At 43.8% G+C, this 15,188-nt stretch overlaps 1 protein-coding gene across 1 annotated transcript in view; it reads left to right on the forward strand.

Moving 5' to 3' along the window:
* Positions 1-15,188, forward strand: part of LOC138582224 (ankyrin and armadillo repeat-containing protein-like) — a 551,079-nt gene that overhangs the window by 441,897 nt on the left and 93,994 nt on the right. The window contains exon 6 of the mRNA XM_069653327.1: positions 8,239-8,483. Coding sequence (XP_069509428.1) covers positions 8,239-8,483 — 245 coding nt within the window. The remainder of the gene's footprint in view (positions 1-8,238; positions 8,484-15,188) is intronic.

A 15,188-nucleotide genomic window follows, 5' to 3' on the forward strand; every position in this document is an offset into this window, starting at 1 on the left:
AAGATGGAATGTCTGTAGGCCACAGTAGGACTTTTATACAAGTACTTCTCCATATTACCCATTGCTTTGGGTAAGAAACGATGAGAGGAGGAGCACTTGTATTTTAAAAAGAGAGCATGGTTATCAATCCAATCCATGCGATAAATCTTGAGCTTTGCCTTAGTCGGATTAGTTACTAATAGCTCAATATTCACATCAGCATGAGTCAGAATTTGATAAATTGTGTTAAGCCATGTTTGCACGAAAGAATATTGAGTAACAAACAAATATTCCGATAAAGTTATAAGCATTACGTCCATACCAGTAGAGATCAAACATTTACGCAGTAAAGCACATAATCTCCAATGATAAATAGCAGCGAGGGAAGTTAGGCCCAGCTCATATCGAAGCCATGCAACTGGGATACATTGTGGAAGTTGTAACATACGCCTCCAAAATTTTGCTTCCCATCTATCTAATATATGGGTTGCAAGAGGAGGTCCAGTTTCAAGCCCATACAAAAGTGAAGGTACGATTTTCATTTTCCAAAAAATCAGGGCTGGAGAAAGCGAGAATTTTCCATAACGATATAGAATGATTCCTGCTTGTGATATGGCTGAGACCAACTTACACTCAATGCTAGGTAAATGTTTTGTTGACTTAGGTGTTCCCTCAAAGATCAGACCCAGGTAGGTGTAACTTGGAACAACTGACAGACTAATCTGATTGATGAACCAATTACTCAAGGTAGAACCTTGTTTTTTAGGTACATACCGTACTATCTGTGTTTTAGATACATTTACTTTAAGCTCGTTTGCTAGAATATAGACTTTGAATGCTGCCAAGAGCTTCTGAAGACCAATTGGAGTCTTTGATATTTAAACTAAATCATCAGCATACATAAGTGATTTGATTGCATGACGATTGATTCGAGGAGAGTCAGACTTCACGAGGTCAAAGGCATGCTTTACATCATATATGAAGTAATTAAAATCAGCAGAAACCAATAGACAGCCCTGTTTGAGCCCATGAGATGTAGGAATGGAGGCAGATATGAGACCTTCCAGATTGAGTCGGACAAGAATGGATGTGTTTGAATGAAAACTGTAAATAATATCACATAATGATGACGGGCAATGATCTCTGGTTAACTTTGACATAAGAAGTACTCTTGATATTGAGTCAAAGGCAGAGTGTAGATCCACAAATGCAAAGGCTACCTGTTGTTTCATAATTTGGCATTGATATTTTAGTGCATTCAAACAAAACAAATTTACATTAGTGCCCATACCTGCTACAAAACCAGATTGCTGGGGATCACAATGTTTATGAGACACTGTCCAACTGTTAAAATCTCTTAATACAAACTTTGCAGGGATCTTTCCTGGCGTATCCAGCAAAGCTATAGGTCTATAGTTAGTTGGTAGAGACCGGTCCCCCTTCTTAAAAATGGGGACTATTACCGAAGGTTGCCATGAGAGAGGTAAAGCCTTGGTGCAAAGAATTTGTTGAAAAAGTTTGAATAAGATGTTAGCCCAAAGCTCGGGATTTACCTTTAGCATGTTGTTGTTTAAACCATCAGGACCAGCAGCCCTGCAGCTGTTTGCCTTTTTAATATAATTTTCAATAGATGTCACAGGGCAATCTAGTGTCCAGACACACTCTGTTTTCATGGTGTATGTGAAATTATCAAACTGTTTGTCCATATATAGTTCCGTGAAATGGTCTAACCACTGATGTTCCAGCACTCTATTTGCTTGGGCTTCAATTTGCTACATGGAGTTTTGAGTATTAAGTAACCTCCATATCTCTGCAGAATTCTTTGACACTAAAGTGCCAGGCATTCTTTCGCCATCATGTTGGAATAAAAGCGAACGCCGCGCTTGTATCCAATTTCTATATTTGCATTTTGCCGAACAGAGTGCTGTCTGGGGATGGAGAGAAGAGAGAATAATCAACCTTCGCTCTTTTCGGTCCTCTGCCCTTCTTATTCTCAGCTCAGAGTCAAATACATGTCTATGAGTGGAAGGTTGCGTTTTTATAATTAGTATGTTATCTTTGAATTGGTTCAGAACATTAGTATATTGAAATGTTGGATTATGAAGTGGTTGCCATGTCATGATCTTATTGAGTTCATCAAGTCTATGATGCGAACAGGAGAAGCGTGTTTTGGCACCATTGACAGCTAACACTTACGAGGACCATTGTCTAGGTGGGCATTTTTGGACATGTGTCCTCTGCACTTTTAGAGTAAGCAAATTATAATCGCTTGATTCTTTGTTTATGATCAGAAATGATGAAATTTGCATAAACAAATTTAAATCCACATAGATGTAGTCTATGGTGCTAATAGAACTCTCTCTGTGCCAAGTTGTGTGTACCGGTATGTCTCCAGTAATGGCTCCATTTACCATTCTGAAACCTCTCTCTGTGATAAAATCAGACCATCTATGGGCCTTTTGGTAGCCATGTCCTTTTCTGTCAACAAAACAATCAATATTAATATTGCCTCCCAAAATGGTAGCTGTAATGTCTGGAGATATTGATATGATATCCAATATGTTTGTTAATTCATGATAAAAATTGGAATCAGTAATCCCACTAGAATAGCGATATATATTCAATAAGGTAATGTTGCCATATGGACTCACCAATCTTACTAATTGTAAGAAAATACTGTATGTTCCCAGGGTTCTAAGGTAAAGCCAGATGTCAGCTTGACCGCTACCAAGAGACCCAAAAACGGTCGTCCCTTGAGCCCTCTCAGTGCTGGGACCAAGGAAATTTCATAATTATCTCAAACGGGGGGGGGATAATAACCATGTCTCCTGAAAAACCAGAAGATCAAAAGTTTCAGAGAAATCATGATTTCTGGATTGGAGGTGGGAGTGTCCTCTAGTATTCCAGCAACAAAGAGAAAAGGTAGAGGAAGTTTGTACATTCGTCAGTTATGCTTTAGCAGGAGTAGTAGTCATGGATCTAAAATCTTGCACCTGGCCCAGGGCTATAAAAGAAAGAACTGCAAGGTCCAAACACTGACGTGAGTGATTTTGTAGCCGTTCAGGATCTTGTGCGATCAGAAATCCCATTCTAAAGAGGGACATCTTCGCCTTCCATATAGCATTTAATACAACTCCAGACAGGATTCACAAACAAATCAGTGTCAAATCTCCCCCTGCTACGAATTCGACCAATTCAATATCTCCAGTAGTAATATCCTCCAGTTCGACAACATCATTAAAGATGTTGAGGATACGACTTCTGTTAAGGTCATACGTGTTGAGCTGGCCACCTCTACATTTCATTATTAGAGAGTGGCACCTAGGACTAATCTTAACAGCATAAGATATCTTTTTCTCATTATTAATATTTCCACTGGCTGCAGCAGAGTGAGGTTTGATTAAAAGTGGATCCATAGGTTGAGATGAGTCAGGTGTATTATGTGGATGAGAGTTATGCTTGGATTGAGTAGTATTCTGATATGTAGAGTGGATGGAATCAGTGTACCAATCATAATTAACATTAGAGAAATTTGAAGGTACAGGAGGCTTAGAAAAGCTGGAAGTTGTTATTCCAGAAGCCATACATTCAGAGAAATAGGCATCAACAGTTCTCTTTGTTTGCATTGTCAGAGAAGGTGGAACCGAGCCAAGCATCAATGAACCCTACGTATTACCAGGATTTGAGGTTGAAGGCCCCTGTGGGAGAGAACTAGAAGTCGCAAAACCCTGCGTAGTGGCAACATTTGAGGTGGATACTCTCTGCAGAATATTACTGGAGAGAATCTCATCATGAGTTGAAGTCTTCATGTAAAGATAAGAGTCTATCATTTTCTTTACCTCAGCCATAGCAATGTTTGTATCTGAGGGCCCACGTCCTGTCTGATCAATATTAACACTTGAGATGACTGGCACAGAGGGAAGATCCTTCGTTTTCACTAGTGCCTTAGAAAGTGCCATAGCCTGTAAAAGCTTATTTAAAGGAGAATAATGCAGCGAATGTGTTGGAGCAGCAGAGATAACTGTGGCTTTTAAGATATCCTTCTCCATGATAGAGTCTGTCTGAGGGATTTGTCAGCTATGGTTAGTATTGTCGATGGAGAAGTGTCTGTTTGAGATGATTGCTGGAGTGGCGCTGTCGTTTTAGGTCTGACAGACAGATTTTAAAAAAAGAAGATATTACATTTTGAGCAATTTTTGGAGCAATCATGTTTTTTGTTTTTTTTTATCAAAGTTTGTCGAGGGGTGCTTTTTTTGTTTAAATGTTTTTTTCCATGATTTGACTGTGATGACTTGGTCCGGACATCTTGGGTTAAATCGACCACTATTTGCGATATAGCCACAGATTTACTGACATTTTCATCATCCTGATGAAGACTAACCCAAGAATCATCACTGGGTTTGTCAGTGGTTGGTTTATCTGTGGATTCAAGTGGGCAAATGATATCAGGGAATGCTGGTAAGGCTGAGGGGCTTAGAGATCCCACTCGAGCTAAAGTAGCATTGTTTGTGACAGCAATTGGTAGTTGTGATCTATTCGAGTCTGAAGGCATATCAGAGGATTTAATTGAATGTATCCATCGATAGATGGGCTCTACTTGACACGATTGTTGTGAAACTTTTTCATTCAGCCTCTCCAGTAATTTAAAGAGACTTAGAATGGTTGTATTGATAGCTGAGAGGGTGACCTCCAGCATCATTGGATGCAAAGTAAGAGGATTTGAAGATGGATTAGAACATTGTCGGGGAGATGGGTGAACATATAACGAGGTATCACTACAAGATATGGAGGCAATAGAGTCATTTACACATTTTTGTGAGATCATATGCACACTGTGGATGGTAATTGGAGAGTCACATTGACTCGCATATAATGAAATATGATCCTCTTGTGGAGAACTAATGTTCGACATGAGTGAATGCGCATGTGATTTCACAGGTGAAACCATATTGATACTTGTCACCTCTTCCGTAAGTAGCAATGTGGAATCAGATAAGAGGTGAGGCATAAGAGGAATATTCTGTGAGAATGACCTGGCTCGAGCAGCATGGTGGGTTCATCCCAGAGCCCTAGAAGGATATTGAGGAAAAGCACGGGGCTGGGGCTGCCAGCATGTTAGGTTGCTATTCCCCCAAGATAGAGATTTTGGCATTTCTTTGAAGGGTGCGCACTTTGGACTACCATTAGATGAATTGATTGACTGCCTTGAAGGTGTTAAAGTAATGGATGTGTGCAACGTACATAATGCTGTTGGATTGTTAGTTGCAGCCATCTTAGAGTGTTGAATTAAGTTTGCCAGCATACAAGTGGTTAAAGAATATAACTTATTACTAAACATACGTGAGTACAGAGATACATGATGGTACCTTATCTAGATGCACAACTCTCACGGAACAGCTAATCAAGACAAAAGGTACAAGCACCGCTCCACCGTGCAAAGCAGGTCAAGCAGTACTTTCGCAAGGTACTTTGCTTGCAGGATGCGCGCGCGGCTGCGCTTGAGAGCACGTATTGTAGGGAAACACAAAGTCCTGCCCCTCCAGTGGCGTGTGATAGGACTTAGGAAAAGTTGCTTTCTGGAATAAGAAGTCCACAGCAGCAAGAAGAAGATAGAGCGTCCCAGCGGGTCAAGCGGTACTTTCGCAAGGTTAGGTTGTTTTCAAACAGGTTTAATCATTGCAACTCAAATATATTGAAGTATTGTCATTACAATCATGTTGATTAGTACATAAGAATCGCAGATTTCTTTCACAGGATCTATGGGATTGCATGGTGCACTTCTATTTTATACATGAATATATTTTGGTCAATATTTAAAGCACATTTATATTATTCACTATATATTTTAAAGTAGAATTTACCCCCTTTCAATGTATGTATGAAAACTCGACTGGGTCCGTTAGGTCACTAATAATGTAGGCATCATCACTTTTAAAGTCTTTGGGATTTAAGGATGCGCCAGACCTTTTTTAGGCCCCACCTCCAAAAATGTGCATCCCTCATTTTTTAGCCCACTTAAAGAACAGCTTACCCCCTCCCCTCCTCTTTCAGATCTTCCAGAGGGCCTGGTTACTATATATAAAAGCATGAACAAGTATTCTAAACACAACTTTAAAAAATATTGTTTCAAATTAACAATTCTATTTTCATGAAGCACTTCAATACTGGATTCCTCAAGCCTCTAATCACAGTAATACACGCAGTTTTTTACTACACAATATAATGGCACTCAATGACATGTTTCACTCTGAGTTGGATTTACTCAGGTGCTATAAAAATCACCAAAGTAAAACACAATAAATTGTCTACCTCAAAGGCATGAAGGGTTGAGTTGACTCTGCCAGGATAAAAGCCCACGACTTGACGAACACAAATGTCAGTGCGCTTATGTTCCTGATCTATCTTGCAATTCCACCCCCACAGACCACAAAACAATACCGAAAAAAGCCTATGTGAATAAAATGAAAATAATTGTAAAAAAAGGACAACTTTATTTTCTCCACATTATTTTTACATGTCAGCCCCTGTAGTCTGGTCCAGGCAAGGGGACACCATTTCTCTGCCCCGGAACAACAGGGACAGCCCCCATGGGAACCACTAACCCAACCCCAAGACCCACTGGAAAGGTGGCGGAGGGGGGACGCTGCACATGAAAATACAATTGCTGCTAACAGGAGATTGGCCACACCCTGCGTTCTTACCTTAGTAATGAACACAGACACCAAGGTGAATTTCATAGGGATCTCAAGGGGACCCCCCCCCCCTTATTTATACAAATATGTATTCCCTTTTAAACATTTACTACACACTTCCTATAATCCCCCTGAGGTGAGTAACAACTAAATGGGGATCTGCTAAATCAACCCACCTACCTTGGAGGGGGCACAGGGCCCATAGGGCGAGTCTGACATAACATACCCCTTACCTAACACTAGGTACCCCCCACCTGGAGTATGAGGCCAGAGGATGGCCTCCATGGGTGGTGTGGCCCCACCTATCTAGGCAGCCTGAGGCAGGCTCCCGCTACCTCACGCCTGGGTACACCTCCTCTGCCCCCAATATACACTTAATATTCTACTACTACCTAACATTCTACTTAATAATTCTACTGAATAGTTCCCCAATCTATTGTACCCTCGTTAATATGTATACTACTCTTTATAAATGTGTTACACTACATAACATCTACACTTAATTAAATATATATACATAGATATACATAACAATGACATACCACATATAGAAAACATACTGTTGTATGGCACAATGGGGGTGACTGCTGCACCCAGTTACCCCCTTCACAGTACCTGTGCCTCTGTCCCATGTGGTGTCTGCATGGGCTGAATGGGGTGTTGGCCCCTGCTGGATCTAAGGTCTGCCCCCATGTTCTCTCTTCATGGATGGCCCTGTCCACCACATGGGACAACTCACACACGCCGCTCAGCCCGCACTTTATTGGAGTCCTGTGATGACCCCCACGCACCTGTGGGTGCTCACCCACTTCACCACCATGACTGGCAACCTTGATTAATCTTCAAGTTGGGTCTCATATGCTGTGGTCCCAGCCGCAGTAACCGCCACACCCACAGACTCCTTAAATATGTTCTATGTGGCACCTTGGCGTGGGGGGCCACCCGTGTCACCAATGCAGGCACCATTGCTGCTTCAGGCAGCATCCAGGTTGACGTGGCGTCACTGCTGCACTCACAGCCTTGCCCTGGGCACCATTTTCAGTTCAGCCTGCATCCCCATGGCAACGTTGCCACTGATTATTGCCACAGCCTCGACCTTCCTGTACTCCCGGCCAACCTCTGGTCGACGGGGCTTCACCTGGGCTGCCTCGCCTCTGGCCTCCTTTTCAGCTTGGCTACCACGGCGAGGCAGCGGCCGTCACCTGGCTTGAGCGGCCCAGGAGGGCCTGCCTTGTGGGCCATGAGGTGGGCTGACTGGGGCATGGGTGGGCTGCCTCGTTCTGGCCAACCCCCTCAAATGGCCATTTCCGGCCCTCGCAGCACCACACATTATGCCCAGGCCCTTGGATATTCCTGGGTCTGTCCGGTTAAAGGTGTGCTATAGCCCCTGGTCTTTTGGTTGTAGCCCCTGATCTTTTCCAGACGTAGCAACACCCCTTTTGACGTGGCATGTATGCTATGATTGAAAAATGCCTTGCATGACCTGTGTGGAGAGGGTATGAACATTTCTCACTGTGTCTGCGTTTCTGAAAGGTAAACACTGCTGTATTTCTTTTCTGCTTCCCAGGTAACAGTACAACTATGGAACTGCTATACAAGAGTTTCGGCTTCAGTTACGTGCACATCCTGCGTCTCCTTTACTCGGCGAACGAAGAAGTTCGCCTTCTGGCGGGAGCGGCCCTAGCAACCTTTGCCTTCAACAGCGTCAGTCAGCAGCGCGAGATTGTTGACGCAGGAGGGGTCAGGTGGCGCCATTTCGAAGCCTTTCTCCAGTCAGGGGAGGAGAGCCACAGAGTCCATGCTGCTTTCCAGGTAAATTGCGACGGCAATACACTCATACATACCTGTCTGTATATTGTCTATGTATCGCATTAAGCATTAGAAAACACACTTATTCTAGTTGGCTCCTTACCACACCTCTCGAAGGAGCAGGAATAAGTCAGCGAAGTAAAACAAAATAAAGGTTGCAAAATCAAAGGAAGGCTCTAACCAGGGGTTGTTGCCTAAATGCTGGGCTTGGTTTAAAGGAGGGGATGTTGCCTGCGCCAGACACTACGCCATGAGACCCTGCAGACATGTATTGTTGTCACTCAGCATGGTCGCAGGTGGTCTTGTTTGCAAAGATATTGAAAATAATGGATCGGTTTAAAAAAGAAAAAATAACTCTTGCCTTTAAAGAAAGCACACGCTCTGAGTATATAAACAATTCAATCAGTGAGCATGTCACACTATTACTCTTTCTGTCATAAATCCCTTATGAGGAAGAGGGAGGGGTCGAATAGCACCAATGTGGGGTTCTTGGTTGCTTTGCATAACATCCAAGAGCATTCCGGAAATATAAGAATGGCAAAGGATGATTATATTTAACAAATATGTCTATGATGGTGATTCAAGCCTGAAACCCTTCTGAGCATCTAATGCACACTGAGTGTTAGCTCATCTCATTTATCACAACACTCACCCTAAATAGTAAAATGACTGAAAACCAAGACCCATATATATACTTATTTAGACCCGACTGATCATTACCCGTAGCTTCACAAGGCTGGTCCTGTGAAATCAAGCCAACTGCGGCAATGTAACACAGATAAACAAGCTCTACATATTGAACCAGAGAGGTTGGAGTGATGAGGCACAAGCCTCGGAATCCAAAGTCACCATCAACTGATTAAATCTTTCAGCCAAAAATAACTCTGCCCCCAAACAGATAAGGTTCTTGGGTGTGAGGCTTTGGTTCGCCTGCTTCAGCTACTTTTCCTAATTGCATTCCTTTAACAGTTTGTAAATCCATCATTGCTCTCTGCCATTCCCAACCAGCATGGGCCTCCTAGCACGGCTTTCCGTTCCGACCTCTGAATCGCTGGACCCTGCAATTCTCCAGGCGGATTTCAGACTCTTGACGCGTACACAGGGGAATTGCCGTAGGTGCTTGATGGATGACCGACAGAGTCCTACGTAGGAAGCCGTTTTGGGAGACTGACAGGGTGTTTCTGGCCCCAGGCCACTTAAAGCACTGTGGTGAGGGGCATCCTGCAATTTCAACTACCATAAACATGAATAATAGACTTTAGGCCAATCTGGGGCTCTCGAATGGAGGGGGTAATGTGCAACTGAGGCTTCAGATGTGTTTGTTACACCCCAGGATAAAATTCCCATATACCTCACACCTCTGCAAATGAACCTTGCATTGCATGCTTTACTAATGGAATACGCATGCGCACAATAAACATGCCGAAGCCTCATTTTGCAGCGTGTTCGCTCAGGCAGTGTCCGGACCCGTGGTTTTGAAGGCCCTCTTAAAACTTAGAGCACACACACACACATGTTTTTAGTGAACACTGGGATGGATACGTTTACCCGCAACTGGAAACGGAAGTAATCAAGGCAGAATTCAGCAATGGTTGCTTAGTACATCAGCCCACTAATGAGAGCTTCCAGTCAGTCAACGCAACATAACTTGGTGAGCAGTGAGCATTTTTATTTTCAAACCCGTTTCATTGAGAAAAGTGATATGAAATTGCAGAAGTCAGTCTATTCATGTGTTTGGGTTGTTATAAATTAGTAGTATGTTCTTGTCGATTAAGTGTTAACTTGTACAACACTTGTACGCACATAAAGGCTGATAACTTGGGTATTTGTATTTCTGTACTAAATATGAATAAACATATAGGGCTTGGTTCTTGGTTCTGTGACCTGATGATAACCGGGTGCTCTGAGGAGATTGCTCAGTGTGTACTACAAACAGCAGGATCCATATGCAAGTCCAGGGGACCTGCATGGACAGTAAGGGCTGCGTTATGAGGCAAACATCATGGATGTCCGCATGCAGAACTGTCAGGCGCACGTGAGACACTCAGAAATGCATTATTGACAGCTCCCACTTGTGTAAGAGATTGGATGTCTATTGACATCAGCAAGTCCCCAGCACTCTAGTAGGTTCTGGGTGCAAATATAAGGGGCAACCATAAAGGGACTACCATGTGCAAATCCTGTTTTACTTTTCTATCTCTATTTCGCGATTAGAAATGCAAAACAAAGTAGAAATGACCGCCTACTTTGACCTTCCTCCTATACCTGGCCCGCACTAGGGCAGACAATGCACAAGGGAGGTCTGCCATGGGCTAAGTGCATGTCTGAGCATTAGTCCCGAACAAACCTACCAGTCCAAACACCAAATCACCCAACTATTGCTCGATCTGTTCTGGTCCAACTGTTTTTCAAAGGTCACGCAACAACCTTGGAGCATGTTGAATATCCCACTTTTACATTGTTCATTTTAGGTCTTGTAAATGTGCACAGTAATGCAGGAGGTTAAGGTCCATGAATGTGTATCCACAGAGAAGACATAAGAATTGTGTTAGCATTCAGGTAGGGTTCCTCAATCATAAAAATAAACAAGACCACGCGGAACGTGCCCAGCAAACTGCTCTGCTTGGACTTAACCTTCTATGAAGAAGCACCAATATGGTACAATAATGTGGTTAAAATGAATAGGGGAATCTTTTCTGTGAGGAGTGGGGACCTTGTGGTGTGCATTTGATTGTAGATGTGATAATGGACAACACATGCCTATCCTTCATAGACCTGCAGTCAAGATATGGTCTCCAGCCCAAACACAATAGAAAGACCTGCAACTAAGTCACTCTCTGAAAGCGGAATTCAAGGAAGAGGGTGTGTGTGTGTATGTGCGTGCAGTGCCACACCCTCTAAGCGAACATATAATGAGAGAGTGATTACAGAGTCCTGGTATTTGTGCCATATGATACCCCTGTCGTTGGCCATGATAGAATGATAAAAAGAGGACACCAAGCTGGATCCTCTCAGACCCTCACTGTAACAGAGCTCTAGAGGGCCTTAACACTGGCCCCAGAGAAGCATCACTAGAGTTGACTAATTACATACTTATCACTGAAACCAGCAGGCCTGGCCCTGACCGCAAATCCCTTGAGATGTTGTTAAGGAACTTAGTGTGACATTGATCATGTCCTGTGACATTACCCTAGGCATAACACACTGTATGGGTGTGGCCAGAGAGTTGTGTCCTATGAGAAACTGATATACAGAAACCTTGGTTCAAGAGACCACCATTTTAGTACAGTCTGAGTTCCGATGTACATGGCCCATACTTCAAATCGCGGCAGAGCTTGGAGTTTAGGATGGGATAGTGAGTAAAGGGTTCGATTTGGGATCACGTTTAATGGGAAGTTTTGGGATTTTTTGTTGGTAGGTAATTTCAGCAAGGCTTGGTAGGACTTACAAAGTGTCTGGGCGTTATCATTCAGTGTAGAAGTAACTTAATGGATGAGGCAATAACACCAACCTCTACCTACCCCCGTTGCCCTCCCTCATGTGGATGGCAATGTGCCACTTAGTGGAAAGCGCTCATGAAAAATAATGTTAACAAAATTGGAGTTAGAGTAAAATTATAATTGAGCCCTTCCTTGTTAGAACTATAGAAGAATGACTTTTCTGAGAGTGATAAGCACACCCAATTGTTTTGGTGAGTGGCCTAAAAATTCGCAGTGACTGGTGTGGGAGGGTATGATTACCTTCTGTGAATTCACTTCAGTGTACACGCAAATAGTTTTTGTGAGAGGGATCTGACATTGAAAGTGACGCTTAAAAATATGGGATCTGTTTGTGGTGTCAAGCCAATGACCCCTCTCTACATCCAAATTATTTCGGTTTGTGACACCAACTTTTCACCTTGTTACTTCAACAGAATGTAAACAAGTCCAACAGATTCTCTCCAAACCATTCACACATAAAAGATATTTTATTCATATATCATATTGTAAAACATAAAATCAGTTAAGATTTCTCGTATATACATTTCCATCAACAAATGTTATGCAACAAGTCTACATCAATCGTGTGTTATATCCAGAGCCCCAACACATACTAGGGGCCTCATTACGAGGAAGGCGGTAGGGGCTAACGGGGCCGGTAGAGTGCCGGCCCCATTAACCCCCTCATTACGTGTGTCCGCTCACGGGAACCACTAAGGCCGCCTGATTTTACCAGACGTCCTTAGCGGGTCCCACGAGCGGTCCAGAATGCTAACAACAGGCCCGTTGTTAGCATGCTCCCCATTCCCATTGAGCCCTGTGGGGGCTCAAATGGGAATGGAGATGGACCGGGTCTGGGTCCCCTGAATGGGGAAATACCGGGCCCTCCAAAGTCGGAATGTCCTGGTATTTCCCCATTCAGGGAACCCAGACCCGGTACCCGGAATGGGGGTAGCCATGCCGCAAAAAGCGCCATGGTTACCTCCTTCCTCGTAATGAGGCCCTAGGAGTAGGTAGGCGTGCATCTGGTGAGTATTTCACACCGCCATAGCAAACTTGTGTATGCCCTGGAGAGGTTCAAATTGAAATGCCACTACGTGATACTATGTGGCAACAAAAACGCAAATTTCACGCGTAGTACTGGTCCTTCTGTTTTACAAGAAATAGTAATTCATGCACATATGTTGCAGCCTCAGGAAGTGGCATATTGTATCAACAATTGCCCGTGGCTTGAAATGACCGGACGGATGCAGTCCAGAAGACATGCATGCATTTCAGACAGGCATGAGTGCTAGGAACATGCTGAGCCCATTATGGGTGTGCCACAAGGGTTTGCGTCACCAGATAAAGATATGAGTGTTGATCCATTGCAATTCAACATTGCACATGCTGAACTAACTACCTATGCATGAAAAGCCATGTGGGAAGTGGCTACGGCCAGGAATTGCATTGGCGCTGACACACCAAATCAACAGCAGCTGTTACAGAAGGGCACAGCAACCCAGGGATCACCCAGATTACTGTGCAGAGTGTGCAGCAGAGTGTAGTCTTCTGTGGATGTTGATGCTAGTGCTGCACGGAACTACTGGTGTACAGCTGCTGAGTTGGGACAAACCTTTCTGCTGTTAGACCATATTGCTATAATATGCTCCCCGGCACAGAACGCTACGCGGAGGGTGGAGCACAGTGTAGTCTGCTGTGGTTTGTGGGAGTCGGCATGTCTACTAGTTAGTATACAATATTTGGTGCAGTCTGATCACAAAATGCACAGTGCTATTCCAGCACTCGGCCCATACCAATGCTGTGTATGTGTCGCCTAGTAACTGACCAATCATAACCACCGGCAGGCGGAAGCTGGCCCAATCAGAAAGGCCTGAGAAAAAGGCCCTGTCTGCACTCTGTCCGCACGACTGGCATGTGGCCGTGTCCCTGTGGCCCCCCATTGTACAACCTACTGAGCCGCATATGCTGCCGACGTCGACCCCTGACTGAACAATCGCATTACAACGGTGAAGGTAAGCCGTGTGTGCCTGACACATTTTCTAAGCAACCATCTCTCAAGTTCTGCTTTGGGGCCACCGCCAACCTGCTCATGTTGATTGTGCCTAGCATAATAGAGCACCAAACATCCTTGAGACACTTCCAAACCTTATGATATGTGACCTTTGATTGCCTGCTAACCTTGCTATGATCCCGGCCTCGATCTAGCCATCTGTGTACAAGGCTAATCACGCTTGTTCGGCAACCTTTTACTGAAACGGACTACCATACTATGGTTCAACTCACATTTACCTTGCCTCTACTTACTGCGATGCTACCGCTACACCCACCACTGCCCAGATGCTATACCACCTGCATATACGCCACCAATTGTTAACTTGTTAAACCCATCTGCTGATCACCTTAGCCTTACTAGGCACCTGTGTACACTGCACGCCAGATATCATTTAATGCACTACAATCTTATGCTATAGATGTCAGACGGGCCTAGCTCAGTATTTTATGACTCCTGCTTAAATTGTTAATACTTTTAGAAGGCGCCTATGTCAAATGGCAATAACAAGTGTTATCACAATCACTGTATACTTGTGCCTACTGTTCACCTCCTATAGTTGCACTTTAGCCTGGTACTAAGTGCCTCCTTCTACCTGGGTGTTATTTTTAAGAACCAGGAATCAGCCTGCCAAACATTCTAGCTTCCTTCAAGAAATTTAGCTCCTTTAAGATGTCCACCTGATTGCCCTCTCCAAACCGTTACCAACTTACCTTGATTGCCACAGGAGCATTCACCCTCAGCCCAAGCTTACCACCTATAATTGCTAGTTATGCCACTGCACAACACTAGTCTTCCACAGAAACAGACTTTTTTTTAACCAAGTGCCATGTTGTCCATACTGATTACACTACTCCCACTAGTCTTTGCCACCACCCTTCATACTATGAAACACGCTACCACCTACACTACTCTTGACCTGGCCCATTCATTGAACAAGTGCAGTGTCTCCATCTCCATGGCCACTGCATGACCACATCCTGACTCTATTGCACCCACCAACTTCCTGCCACCTTGGCCACCACAGTTGCCCAATTACCTACGCACTAGTCCCTCTCCAACTACCGATACCAATGCCCTCTCACCCACCCAAAGGATCCAACGCTATGCTGCTCGACCTACACCAAATCAACCTTGCAACACTGCAACTAGAAACATTAGACTCAGATCAAGACT

This window comes from Ambystoma mexicanum, chromosome 1p (assembly GCF_040938575.1).
Source record: "Ambystoma mexicanum isolate Mex_15411 chromosome 1p, UKY_AmexF1_1, whole genome shotgun sequence".
NCBI classification, from domain to species: Eukaryota; Metazoa; Chordata; class Amphibia; order Caudata; family Ambystomatidae; genus Ambystoma; species Ambystoma mexicanum.